At 41.8% G+C, this 15,376-nt stretch overlaps 1 protein-coding gene across 11 annotated transcripts in view; it reads right to left on the reverse strand.

The window, feature by feature from the left end:
• LOC147034722 (myosin-10-like) overlaps positions 1 to 15,376 on the reverse strand; it is a 242,334-nt gene that overhangs the window by 165,590 nt on the left and 61,368 nt on the right. For all 11 annotated transcript variants that reach the window (XM_085887757.1, XM_085887728.1, XM_085887750.1 and 8 more), the window contains exon 4: positions 14,491 to 14,647. In XM_085887757.1, the coding sequence (XP_085743883.1) occupies positions 14,491 to 14,647 (157 nt within the window). The remainder of the gene's footprint in view (positions 1 to 14,490; positions 14,648 to 15,376) is intronic.

A 15,376-nucleotide genomic window follows, 5' to 3' on the forward strand; every position in this document is an offset into this window, starting at 1 on the left:
TTTCATCATGGACCAAAAAAGTGTGGCTTTCAGAGGGGGCATAAAGAGACTTTAAAACACAAACTGCATCCATGAGGAGCTATTTGCATCGATTGCTGGCCAATGTGCAAGAGTTGCGCACTTTAATATAGGACACACACATTTTTATACAGCAATCTCCCAAGTGTCTCCCCTGTGGCTACTTTCACAGTTCCATGCTGACCCTTTCATTCCATATAATTGTCGACATCTCATCGGTTTAATTTGACCCATCATTGTAATATAAATGGCCTATTCATCATGTTCACAGCACTTGATGTTCACTGCTCATTCATCGTGTTCACTGCTGATATGTGATGCATGTGCACAGGATTCTTCCTGGATTTAACGAAACGATGGCAGAGTTCACCAGGATTGTATAAACAAAGTTGAAATATTGTCCAGAGGGCAATCCTTACCTGTAAGTTCTGCAAAATTAGAGTGCATATTTTGTCATATTTTATTACCTCCGTCACCTAAGGTGGTGGGAAGGTTGTGTTTTCACCGCTGTCTGTCTGTGAACAGGATATCTCAAAATGCTATGGACGGATTTGGATGAAATTTGGTGGACAGGTTGGGTGTTTGACAAGGACGAACTGATTAGATTTTGGTAAAGATCCAGATACTATAATTTTCAACAATAAACTTCACCATTGAGAGATTGGGCCAATAGCAATATAGTACGATATCTGAAAAAAGATTTGGACGGACATGGACAAAACTTGGCGGATGAGTCGAGGAGGTGACAAGAACAAGCCGATTAGATTTTGGTCAAGTCTCGATGTAGATCCGGCCTATCCGTGGGATACAAAACATAAACTTTTCACCCTGGTGGAGGTATGCGTGCTACCGAGTGGCATTCTAGTTTACCTATTTATCTATTTAATTGTTTTTATTACTTGGCAATTTTTTTTTTTTTTTGAAAAGTACGTTGATCGCCTCTGTTTTCGTTGGTTGGTTGATTGGTTTGTCTATCCGCTTGCCTCCAGTCCAAACCGCTCAACTGATCGTTCTGAAATTTTCAGAGATTAATGTCACCGATCCTGCGACGATCTTGCATTGAAGTTTCGTAAAATTCGGTCGACCAAAAAGGTCTACAGAGACCAAAAGGCAAATTTGGGCCAAATTTTCGAAAATCCTCAAATTTAATCCGATTGATTTGAAATTTGAACAGGATTTGCATATCAGGTCAATGATTTCAACCACTGATGAATTTTGAGGTTAACTTAAGTAAAAAGGTCAACATCGGCTATAAGGTCAACCCAACATCGGCCAAATTTTTTTAATCGTTTCTAAAATTGTTAATTTTCATCTGATTGACTTGATATTTGAAGACAATTTGCACATCAAGTTGCTGAATGCAACTTCCTATTAATTTTGAGATAAACTTAGGCCAAAAGGACAAAATAGGCTAAAATGTCAACATAGGCCAGATTTCTAACATCGTTAATTTTCATCCGATTGACTTGAAATTTGAAGACCATTTGCATATCAGCTTACTGAAATTCAAGCACCATTTATTTTGAGGTCAACATCGGTCAAAAGGTCAAAATAGGCCAAATTTCTAAAATTGTCAATTTTAATCTGATTGACTTGAAATTTGAATAGGATTTTCATTTCAGCTCACCGACTACAACCACCAATTATTTTTGAGGTCAGCTCATACCAAAAGGTAAACATAGGTCAAAGGTCAACGACTTAGGAATACTTTCCAAAATCCTCAATTTTCATCCGATTGACTTGAAATTTGAACAGGATTTGCATATCAGGTCAATGAATTCAGCCGCCTATTAATTTTAAGGTCAAAACGTCAACACAGGCCCAATTTCTAAAATTGATAGATGGGGCCAAAAATTATATATATATATATATATATATATATATATATATATATATATATATATACATACACATATACCTACATATAGGGGGGATAAGTATATATATATATATATATATATATATATATATATATATATATATATATATATATATATATATATATACTTATCTATATAAGTATAGGTATATGCTACAGAAATAGCATATATATATATATATATATATATATATATATATATATATATATATATATATATATATATATATATATATATATATACACACATACCAATATATATACACATAATTTTTTTTTCTCAAAAAGTTGTGGACAAGTTGTGACAAAACTAAATGGATGAGTTGGTTAGGTGACAAGAGCAAGCGGATTAGATTTTGGTTCAGATCCAGCCCATCAGTGGGATATAAAACAAACTATTCAGCCTGGCGGCGGTATGCACTCTACCAAGTGCCGTTCAACTTTGTTCTGTTTTGCCAAGTGGCGCTCTACGAGTGATTTTTCATTATTTTATTGCTTGTTTGGCTGTCGAGTACATATCTTGCTTATGACCTGGTGAATTAAAATATTAATATGCATGAAAATATCACAATGAACAAGTGGCTGCCTGAAAACCATCACTGCTTCAAAGTGATAATCAAAGCAAAATGGTGAATGAATAGGTCATTGAACCACAAAGAGATGAACAAGGCTGGAGATTTTTGTGCCCTTTTTGAATTGTTTTGAGTTCAAATTGATTGACAATCAACAACAGCTTGGTGGAAATAACTGCATCATAATCTCTGAGAAAAAATATCCAGGCAAACATAGTGGAGGAGAAGTAAAAGTTTGCTGATACTCTAGTCCGACGGTGTCTGTGATCTCTACGAGGCTGATGGCACTTTACCTTCTGACTGTTGGAGGCAAATTTTGATCTCCTCATTCTATTTCCTTGGAGGCACAACTAATGAGTGGAAGCGATATTGTGGTGATTGTCACAAATGTTTTACAAGCGACTGTTAGGGGGTGTATTGTTCTCAGCGTGATGACGAACACTCATTGTTTTGCGATTCAATTATGGAATGTTTGGATTGTTTTAAAGACACACACACACACACACACACACACACACACACACACACACACACACACACACACACACACACACACACACACACACACACACACACACACACACACACACACACACACGCCAAAAGTACGTGGACACCTGCTCATCCAACATCTCATTCCAAAATCATGGGCATTAATTTGGAGTTGGTTCCCCCTTTGCTGCTATAACAGCCTCCACTCTTCTGGGAAGGGTTTCAATTTGATGTTGGAACATTGCTGCATGGATTCGCTTCCATTCAGCCACAAGAGCATTAGTGAGGTCTGGCACTGATGTTGGGCGATGAGGTCTGGCTCCGTTGGCATTCCAATTCATCCCAAAGGTGTTCGATGGGGTTGAGGTCAGGGCTGTGTGCAGGCCAGTCAACTTCTTCCACACAGATCTCGACAAATCATTTCTGTATGGACCTCGCTTTCTGCACAGGGGCATTGTCATGCTGAAACAAAAAAGCCCTCCCCAAACTGTTGCTACAAAGTTGTAAGCACAGAATCCTCTCGAATATCATTGTATGCTGTAGCATGAAGATTTCCCTTCACTGGAACCAAGGGGCCTAGTCCGAACCATGAAAAACAGCCCCAGACCATTATTCCTCCTCCACCAAATTTTAAAGTTGCCACGATGCATTTGGGCAGGTAGCATTCTCCTGGCATCTTCCAAACCCAGATTCGTCCTTGGGACTGCCAGATGGTGAAGCGCGATTCATCACTCCAGATAACGCATTCCACTGCTCCAGAGTCCAATGGCGGTGAGCTTTTCACCACTCCAGCTGACGCTTGGCATTGCGCATGGTGATTTTTGGCTTGTGTGCGGCTGTTCGGCCATGGAAACCCATTTGATGAAGCTCACGATGAATCGTGCTTGTACTGACGTTGCTTCCAGAATCAGTTTGGAGAATGCTGTGGTAGCCACGCAGGTTAAGTGTGCCTTGAATTCAAAATAAATCCCCAACACTCTCACCACCAAACCACCCCCACACCATCACACCTCCTCTTCCATACTTCACCTTAAGAACCACATATATACAAAGATCATCCCTTCACCTTCTATGCGTCTTACATACAAATCTTTTAAAACCAAAAATCTCAAATTTTGACTCATCAACCAAAGAACAGATTTCCACTGGTCTAATGTCAATTTGCTCGTGTTTCTTGGCCCAATAAAGTCTCTTCTTATTATTGGTCTCCTTCAGTGGTGGTTTCTTTGCAGCAATTCAACCATGAAGGCCTGATTCACGCACTCTCCTCTGAACAGTTAATGTTGAGATGTGTCTGTTACTTGAACTCTGTGAAGCATTTACTTGGGCTGCAATCTGAGGTGCAGTTAATTGGTGATTTCTGAGGCTGGTAACTCTCATAAACTTATCCTCTGCAGTAGAGGTAACTCTGGGTCTTCCTTTCCTGAGGCGGTCCTCGTGAAAGCCAGTTTCATCATTGCGCTCGATGGTTTTTGCGACAGCACTTGAAGAAACTTTCAAAGTTCTTGAAATTTTCTGGATTGAATGACCTTCATGTGTTAAAGTAATGATGGACTGTCGTTTCTCTTTGCTCAGTTGAGTTGTTCTTGCCATGATATGGACTACTTCAGCGCAGACAAAATAATGGTCTTTTACCAAATTAGGCTATTTACTGGACACCAACCCGACCTTGTCACAACACAACTGATTGTCTCAAATGCATTAAGAAGGAAAGAAATTCCACAAATTAACTTTCAACAAGGCACACCTGTTAATGGAAAAGCATTCATGAAGCTGGTTGAGAGAATGCCAAGAGTGTGCAAAGCTGTCATCAAGGCAAAGGGTGGCTCCTTTGAAGAATATAAAATATTAAATATATTTTAATGTGTTTAACACTTTTTTGGTTACTACATAATTCCATATGTGTTATTTCATAGTGTTGATGTCTTCACTATTATTCTACAATGTAGAAAATAGTAAAAATAAATAAAAACCTTTGAATGAGTAGGTGTGTCCAAACTTTTGACTGTAACTGAACATATATATATATATATATATATATATATATATATATATATATATATATATATATATATATATATATATATATATATATATATATATATATTGTTATAGTTGTGAGGGGATATGGAGGAATTTAATCGGAAAACTAGGATTGAATGGAGGTTTGGTCAGTGGATGTGTTGGAGACATCTCGCTGTAATTAAGTCAGGAAACTGTGAGCTTAAGTGTAACTTGTCACCACATGGGGGGTGGTGCTGTGTTAATTAGGTAGGGTTTAAGACTAATCACCCTAGTATGTAATCGTCCTGCTGTGAAGTCTCCCGACGTTTTGGATTCCAAGATCGGCAATAAAGGTGGGGAACACATCCCGAAAATAACTACAAGCGGGCAGAAGCCACGCCTTCCCGGGTTTCGTGCAAGCAGGCCACACCCTGGAGGTGGAGGATTGATTGGCGTGATATGAGACCCATGATGAGGAAGAAGGCATGGGATCGAGCATATCAAATAGGGTGGGGGGGGGAGTCAAATTTGAGAGGAGGAAGGCACGAGTACGGAGTTAAGGGTGCTTGCAGTCAAGAGAGAGAACGTAGCTAGGAGATGGCCTGTAAGAACAAAGCTTTACAGCTGGCTTTCCTGCAATGCGTGAAGACGTCACAATTCTTGTATTTGTGTTGAGGCGATTTCGCGTGGTGAAGCATGGCACTGCCCTTTGGCTCTTGGTTGGGTCGTGAGGAACGGACCCTGAGCCTCGTGTATGTCAAATAGCAGGTTGATGAGGATGGTCGACGCATTGAAGCAGCTGCTGGTGTTAATTGTGTAGCATACGTTTGTCCTGCTGTGAGAGAGCGACTTGGCACCATTTTGTGCACGTCTTCACGTGCAAATAGAAGTGCCTCGATTCCAAGTTCTACAAAGAGTATCTCTGGACCAAGCTAAGTACAAGAATAAAGGAAGGATTTTCTTTTATTTTGTCCCCCGCCCCCCCCCCCCCTTTTTCTGTATGTAGAGGCACCTCAATTTAGACTTTAGGATTAGTTTACGTCGCATATTATTTTATTCTGATTATTGTTCTTTGTAAATATGTCTATTTTCATAAATTGTGTTCATTTTAAGTGGCTGTGTCAGTGTATTTGTCATGGGGTTCGAGTATATACCTCCCTTGTGCCGTCCTGGTGCAGCGCTTCACTGTTTTCCAGCACGCGCACATTAATCTGCATGAGTCTCGGCTGTAGGCCTCCAAGGGAGAAAGAAGTTCGAACGTCCGGGCTGGCGGTGTTAACCCTTTTCCAAGAGGTTCCCCATCAATTCTGAAGCCCCCAAAGGTTCCAATTTGGTCCATCCTGTCTTCCATTTCATTAACAACATTCTTTGTGCCATCAAAGACCCCATCAATTTCATAGCCGACAACTCCACTCTGCTATAAACTACAAATCCCAGTTGTCTTCCTCCTGGCCACTTACTGCAAGCCATATTTCAACTGAAAACTCCCTTCGCTCAATCTCGACTCTGCTGTGGAATAGGATTCAAAGCTCAACTCATTTCAATCAACCACACCAAGACCCAATCCCTTCTCATCTCATTAAAAAAAATAATAAACACAACACTAATGTTTTCTTATTTTTCTTTGTCGAGATGGAGCTTTCCTCGAGAAGGATGTAGATGGCTTTGAAAGGGTTAAAATCAATGGAGACGTATCAGTCGATCAGATCATGAAAAGAAGATACCATTTAAGAGAGCAAAGTAAGCACACTTTGGTATTTCACCATTCTGTCTCAAGTGGTCCCTCGACATCACGATAATTTTTGCTGACAAGCAAATCTTTCAATTATTTTGCAATGTGCCACATTTCATTAAGGCCTGACAGTGCACAGCGTTCCTTTAAAAGCATGTGCCATGTTGCTAAAACATGCAGGACAAGTTTGATGAGAACTAGATTTTTAAGAGCTCTAACTCAGGATAGCTTTTTTGAAACTTGGATGTTTACAGGTTCGGAATTTGTTCAAATGAGAAAAGTTTAAAGAATACATACTCGCATTCTCGGACTCGCAGTTTAAAAATATATATATAAAAAAATGCTGCTATTTTAACAGCGGCAACTGAGATGTACTGCAGATAACCAGCTTTCACCCCGACAATGTGTTCCTAGTTTGGGTGACATAGCTGAAATTCCTGTCCTGGCAAAGTAAATTTGAAACCATTTTGTACCAAACACCCAGACCTAAGTGGTAACATGTGACCATCCACACCGAACTACAATTCACAGCAATTTTGTCAGGCATGCCAACGAAAGCCTGCATGGAAAGCTTTTCAGACAAAGTGAAACAGATGCGACACACCACCATTCCTGGACAAAACAAAAACACCTTATCCTTCTGGCATTATGGATGGCAAATCCTTTAACTATCATTCGTTCCACAAAAACCATGTCATGGCTTCAACAGGAAGGGAGCCACCACAGCTGGCATGGTGTGGACTGGCCTCTGGCCAGTAGCGGTCACAAACAAAACAGCGTTTTTCAGAAATCATAGCCAACCATATACATGGATAGGATCGATTAAATGACTCCACAGGGTGTTCCAGAAAAAAAAAATGTCTCCAGTATGGACAGCAATGCAGCCTCTGAGCTCTGCACAGAGATGTTGCATGATTAAGGGTTTGTAACCACCAGCAAAGTCTTCACCCCTGTCTGTCTGTCTGTCTGTCTGTCTATGAGTACGATATCTCAAAAAGTTGTGGACGGAATTGGACGAAATTTGGTGAACAGGTTGGGTACTTGACAAGGACGAATTGACCAGATTTTTGGGGGAAAAAAATTTATTGGCAGTGGAGGTAATTATAAAATAAATATATTTTTTAAAACATTCCAGTCCCTTTAAAAAAAATTAAAAATAATAATCAGTGTGTTAAAAACACTTAAGTAGCTGGAGGTGTTAAAAGCACCATCAGCCTATATTATGTGGGTGTGTCATGAGAATGTGACTGTCCTTTGATTGATCGATCCGCAATGGAAGGCGAGTTTATTCCGTAGATCAAATGCGACAGCACAAAACAACTTGAGACCTCTCCCAGTCTTCCTCCTCTTCCCAATCCCATTTACATCCCCCTCACCCCGAGACAGAATCTCTGCAAAGAACCAGTGTTTTCGACACTTCCAAACCCAGAAGTAACCGGAAAATTCTCGCACCTCGGCGATCATTCGATACAGGTCCCCCAACCTCGTATAACCTGTTGCCCTTTTACACAAAACAACTTTTGGAATACATTTATAACTGGCCTTCACGACCATTACACAATCAAAAATGTATAACCAATATGCTCTGCACATCCAGTCTTAAGTGCACAGCACTAAATTCCTGCTGTACCTATACACACACAAAGTTTCTCACAAGGTCGTTCATTTGGGGGGGCACCATAGTGTCATTTCAATGGGCAAACAGAACCGGCGATGCAGAAGTCTCCGGGTGAGATTTCTGAGCAGATAAGAGAAATGAAACGCACACTGGGGAGGGGAATGCAAGAACACTTTAACTAATCCACCATCAATCCACTCCAATAAATCGTGGATTCAAATTGAAGACAAATTGTCTCTGCTGCCGCAGTCCATTTAATGGGACTTGATGGGGTCGATTTGATGGTGATCGAGGTTCTAATAAACATGATGTCACAAAACCCAAAATCCTTTGATCAATCGATGTACAAAAAAACAAGCAGTCAGGTGGGCAGAGTTCAAATTCGTGTGTACAAACAAAACACAAACACAGCAAAGTGATCTCTCTTCTCTTACACGGCTCATGAACATTGCCAAAAACCCCTCCCTCAAGGAAATCACTTGTAAATACGAGGTGGTTCCGTATCGCTGTTACTAGAGTCGATGGTTTAATGGTTAGAGAATCCGCTCGAAGTCTGGCAGGTTGGCATTTCAAACCACAACTGAGTCATACCAAATAAAAAATTTAATGGTAGGTGCTGCTTCCTTGCTTGACGTTCAATATTTAAAAGGATAAGTGCACCTCGTCAATCCCCACAGGTTGGCATCCATGGGGTAGAAGAAATTCATCTTTAGCAAATGCCTCGCTGAGTGCAGTGAGAAAGGCGGCGCCATTGTTGTGGTGTCGCTGGTACCCAGAGTGCCCCAGGAAAGTGACGGCACTTCTCCCAAGCTCAGTGGCTGTGTTTGTCTCGTCTGACAGTCGTGCTGTCTCATGTGTGTGTGTGTGTGTGTGTGTGTGTGTCAACACCAATATGAGCCTTAGATCCTGTAAAAAAAAAAAAACATTTTTTTTTTAATTCCTTTTTTAAAGCCAAAAACGGCTTGATTCCGCAAAATGAGGCCTGTTCCAAAAGCAAACAGAACTTCCCCGGACACTCACGATCTTTCCACACGGCTCAAATTGCAACCAAAATAAAATTCCATGATACTTGTCACTTTTTATACTCGACTCGCATATTGGAACCAACATCTCACCTCGACAGACACGAGAACCAGGTATAGCACACAATTAGTTCCTTATCGAATCGTAAGTATTCAAGTGTTAACCACGCACCAAACGCAATACACATCCTGTCAGTCAATCGTAAAGAATTTGTGATGAAAGACCAATATAAAATGCAGTCAAACTACAGACTTGGACATGACGACGATGACAATGACGATGACGATGCATGATCTAATTAGTGGAAATAAAAGTCTGAGAGTTATCAACATAGTGATCTACTTCTGGTCAACCGATGACATTTTCTCATTGCTTCGTGCAAGGAAAAAAGCAAACAAGCCTGCTGCAAACCCACAAAGTCATTATCGGCTCAATCTGCATGAAAAGGCCCGGTTACAACCATTTTCATGCAGAAAGCAATTAAAACTAAATTTCCCCAAAGAAGCAGACGGCAATAATATTTCTGGAATGACAATTATTTGAAATGTGGATAGATTTTAAAAAGTCTCAAATAGTCGATGCAATGTGGAATGTTAATGGGTAATTTAACGCTTAAAAGTTAGCATTTCGTGCTAAATAATGTGGTAAACATTGTGGTGAATAAAAATGTAATCAGACTCAGTGGCGTAATGGTTCATGTCCGCTCTAAGTCCGGTAGGTTGGCAGTTCGCGGAGTATATAGATGTTAAAAATGATACGTGCTCCTTTCCTACTCGACACAGCATTTGGAGGATGGAGTGCAGACCAACGGCATGAGTTGGCATCCCATGGGGAGTGCGAAAATCTCCATTTTATTGCCCTGCTGACAATGAAGTACGCGTGTGTTTGTGTGATATTGCACTGTAAAATGTGAGTGGGGTAGGGGGTTTCTTTAGTCTGGGCGAAAAATTGCTTTTGTCATGCATCATTCCAAGTCTTTTATTATTTTTTTTAATCTCAATTTTCATCCCTCTGGCTGTTTTAATATGTACATGACATGAACATGGCCCCAAAACAATGATTATGGTCTACCAATTCAAGTCATAGAATCCTCATTGAAAGGAAGAGTGCAAACGATGTAAACAATGATATAGATTGAAATAAGTAAATGAATAAATAAATAAATATATTGTGACGTTTTTCAGAGACCCCAGGGAGGCACATATCAACACATAAAGGAGCCCGAATGTACTATACTTCTCACAGTAGTGTATTGTCTAGATAAATTACCTCTCCCCTTGTATCAATGGAAAGGAAAAATGCATTGTGAGTGAAGTTAAAGCTATCCCATTGTTCTTTTCCTCACTCCCAAACCATTCTCAAACACACTACTAAGTCTCAAACTCTTCTACACTCTTTACAGACTCAAACCACGTACAACAATCACTCCACAAACCACACAAATCCATCCGGCAACACTTCAATGGTGTGAACCAGAAACAAGCACGGCGTCCTCTGCTGCGTAACAAATTCGGACATGGCACAGCGGCAATGTCAACATCAGACTCATTGCCATGTCATTCCCATGCTACCGAGGCACCAGCGGTTCCCCACCCCCGCATTCCTGCAGTCAATCGCGATGACTGGATCACAGAGCGCCAACCAATCAGAGGGGCTGGATCGCGGAAGAAGCCACAAACGAGGTCTATAAAATACCTGGCAGACGAAGACGGAAAAGAGAGTGGTTGAGAGAGTAATAAGAGTGAAAAAAAGAGTTGTTGGGAGAGTAGTTGGAGAAGTTAAAGGCAAGGCGGTGAGAGTGGAAGAACCAAGGAGTACAAGGAGAACCATGTCAAGCGCCACACCTGGGGGACAGCGGCATACATGCACCAAACGCAACTTGCGCCACACTCACCCGCATGTCTCACCCGCCCCCCTCACTCACCCACACCACACACACTGTTCGCTACTACGGCAGCCATCCAGCTCACGCAAGGGTGAGTACAGGGTCTACACCACACACCACCTGGCTTCTTCACTCCTCTATCTGTCTATCACTCTTTCTTATCTCATTTCCCCAGAATGACAGGTGCCTGTGTGTGTGTAGAACCTGTGACTAAGTGACTAAGACTGGGTTTCTGTGTTATGGAGAAGAGCTTTCTTCTGTGACACTTGTAACTACGTGCTTTTGTTGATTTTTCGAAACCTCTTTCCAAACTGCCCGATCGTCTTCTATCATTGGTTAAAACAATTGGCGATGAGTGACAGAGTTCAGCCCTGCCATTTCGTTGTGGTTGTGGTTCGGGACGCTGGAGAAATTCCAAATTTGTTCCACTTGCGGCTCAGCCGTTTTGATTAATAGCAGTGGAGCATTGGGAAACGTAGTTCTTATCTGGGGTGATAAATTTGTCGGGAAGGTAAAGCAGGATTTGGACACTGGACCCGACCGAGATTAAGCGTCTCAGATGGCGTCTGTGGTTGCTTAGCAACCAATCATGCCGTGGATTTATCCAAGGTTCGTCGACTTCAGGGTCGTCGGCTGGGAAGTGGGTGGGTCCAAGAACCCCATGATTGCATCCCCTGCCGACCCCAAACCCGTTACAATATTAATATCTCACACACACACACACACAAAACTTGTACAGCATCACGTACAAAAGAATTAAGCCAGAATGAGACAAGATCATTGATACGATTTGCTGTGATGTGATGTGCCGTACACTTTACAGAGCATTGGTGCTGTCTAAGCAGTTTCTTGGCAATGGTTATAACTTGGTGGTTTGCCATTGCCTTCCCAGTGTTGTTTCTCCATGCTCCATCCTTTTAAATGCTGAATGTCAAGCAAGGAAACAGCACACACCATTTTTAGCCTTTGGTGTGACTCGGCCAAGGTTTGAAGCACCGATCTCCCAGACTCAGAGCCAATGCTCTAACCGCTACGCCAGAGTCTGCTTAAGTGGGATACATGATGCATCACCGAGGTGATTAGGTCTGCAATTTGTGAAACAAACCAACGATGAACCAGGTAAAAACTGCAAATAGTTTTAACCAATACAGTTGAATAGTCTCAATAGTGGGTACAAAAAAGAAAGAAAAAAATTGCACAAGGCCGATCAGAGGACAATGAATGCTTTATCCTCGATGAACATGAATCACAAAGACAATAAGCAGAGGCAACTTCTTTCCAAAGGAACCTGAACAAACCCTTCACACAAAACGTTGCATCTCTTATGCCACAATTTCACTGAAGCAGTGTTTGTTTGACTTGAACATTCAGCAGCAGTGGAGGCAGAGTGCCAAAGTGGGCAAAACTGTTTACCCAAAAGCCCTGCTACCAAGAGATTGCAAAGGAGTACATGATGAAAGCAGCCAAGCGTTGTGAATGTGGGCAAAGCTGAAGTTCATGCAATATAACCAGCACAAAGCTAAAAGACAGACAATTCTAGGCATTACTCCAGACCACTCGACTCCCCCCCCCCCCAACCCCATCCTCACTCACCCCCAAAAAAAGAAATTCCAGGAAACATTCAACATCCTGTTGCACAAAATCAAGAGCTCAGTTCCATGATCCCACAACCATCCTTCTGATAATACTTGCATACAGCCACCCTAGACCCACAATTATAAATCAGAATTCTCCCCTGGGTGGAAACCAGTCAAAAACAGGGATAATGGCACATTCTTTGTGCAACTTTAACAAGGGTTTTCATCAGGGAAGGGCTGGCAGGATGGCCGAGAGGTATGCACACTCAGCTCCGAGCTGTCTAGCCTGGGTTCGTAGGCAGGAAGCTTCACCATTGTGTGCCAATGGACGTTAAGACTGGGCACAGCATCTGCTGGCATTGGTTGGTGGACGTGAAAGATCCGATGGTGTCCGCAAAAAGTTGGCAAGCTATCGGCAGCACCATGGCCAAATTCCTACCATGAGTACCACTGAGAATGCAATGGAAAACCATCCAGTTTAATCCTTGAAGCGAGGCACCGAATCTGCCTTTGGGTGGAGAGAAAGAAAGAGAGAGAGAGAGAAAGAAAGAGAGAGAGAGAAAGAAAGAGAGAGAGAGAGAAAGAAAGAGAGAGAGAGAGAAAGAAAGAGAGAGAGAGAGAGAGAGAGAGACAGAGACAGAGACAGAGACAGAGAAAGAGAGAGAGAGAGAGACAGAGACAGAAAGAGAGACAGAGACAGAAAGAGAGACAGAGACAGAGACAGAGACAGAGACAGATGTAGAGATAGAGAGAGAGAGAGACAGAGATAGAGACAAAGACAGAGACAGAGACAGATATAGAGATAGAGACAGAGACAGATATAGATATAGAGACAGAGACAGATATAGATATAGAGACAGAGACAGAGACAGAGAAAGATATAGAGATAAAGATAGAGATTGAGAGAGAGATAGAGACAGAGACAGAGACAGAGAAAGAGACAGAGAAAGAGAAAGAGAGAGAGAAAGAGAGAGAGAAAGAGAGAGAGAAAGAGAAAGAGAAAGAGAAAGAGAAAGAGAAAGAGAAAGAGAAAGAGAAAGAGACAGAGACAGAGACAGAGAAAGAGACAGAGAAAGAGACAGAGAAAGAGACAGAGACAGAGACAGAGACAGAGACAGAGACAGAGACAGAGAGAGAGAGAGAGAGAGAGAGAGAGAGAGAGAGAGAGAGAGAGAGAGAGAGCGCATTTCATCCAGGGAAGATTTGTTCAGAATCAAGACAAAAAGCCGATTGAAATAAAACGAACAATCCAAATACAGCTTGTGTGTGCTACGATCCAATCAACATTCGGTGCCCTTTGCTTCAACGCACAAAACAAGACTGGCACAGTAGGGGATCATTAGCAGCAGAATTGAGTGGACAATCAATAGCAAATACATTGTTCATATACAAGGCCTGGAACCATGCTCAAATTGAACTCTCAACCCTTCGTGTTCTGCACAGGAAACAGAGGATGCCAGCAATGTGAAAGGGAAGATGGAGTGGGTTTGCCTACAATATTTACACAAGTTTAAAAAGGCACATTTGCAGATGCATTAGTTAAGAAAACAAATTTAAATGGGACAATGCATCAAATAAATGGGACACAGTGTGTTACTGCCTTTAGCTTTGCAAATTATGCATGATGATGTACAAATGCATGGTTTTCACGGCTCCATTTTCATAAGTATCATTCTGTTTTTCCTCTCACCTTGCAGCATGCTGCGGTAGGCTGTATCCGTTATCGCATAGATGTGTGGAGGCTTCTCATGCCTCTTTTTTCCTCTGTACATCTCAATGATGGGCTCAGTGTAGATTGGAAGGTTCTTGTACGGATTCACCACCACACAAAACAAGCCGGAATAGGTCTGAAAATCAAACGTGAAGGAAAACGCCATTTTGTACATTTGCTTGAAAAGTTAGGCAAAAACAACAAGGCTGCCACTGACATGACCATGAAGAGCATGGATCCAATTTAAGGGGATCCTAAAGCTCACGATAAACCTAACAAAATTACACGACATCTGAAAGCAAGCGAAAGAAGGTCCTGCAGATTGTTCTGCAATATCAGGAGGCAATTCATGCACTAAGTCGAAGGCCTCCAATCTCTAAGTGGAGCACTGCAATACACACAACTAAAACAAGAGTTCATAGAACACCTTACATCATACAGTCTTGAGAAAAAGGACATGGGAAAGGTCTGGTCACCTCTTGCTTTGTGCTTTCGAGCACTATATACACATTAATATTGTTGTGGTTACCAGATTCGCAAACCACCATTCAGGTCCCTTAGGTGAGGTATCTCGGTAAGTGCATGTGTAGTTAGGCCCAAACCCGTTGTCTAGTGGGAATACATGTCATTTATACGTGCTGCGACTCTTCAGGATAGCCGTTTTTCTTTTACTATCTTTATTTTGGACCAATCGCCACCATCACAACCACAACATCAACCACCAACCACAACGCCGCTTCACCACAACCGCCATGACCTTTACCGTCACAACTCGCCACCATCGCATCACCGTCATCTCGCGCCACTCATGGGCACCGATGCTGACTCGTAGGGCGCACGTTGAACAGCGTGTACAAAACCACGG

Source organism: Eptatretus burgeri, chromosome 1 (assembly GCF_056783735.1).
Source record: "Eptatretus burgeri isolate ZD-2024b chromosome 1, Ebu_testis_v1, whole genome shotgun sequence".
NCBI classification, from domain to species: Eukaryota; Metazoa; Chordata; class Myxini; order Myxiniformes; family Myxinidae; genus Eptatretus; species Eptatretus burgeri.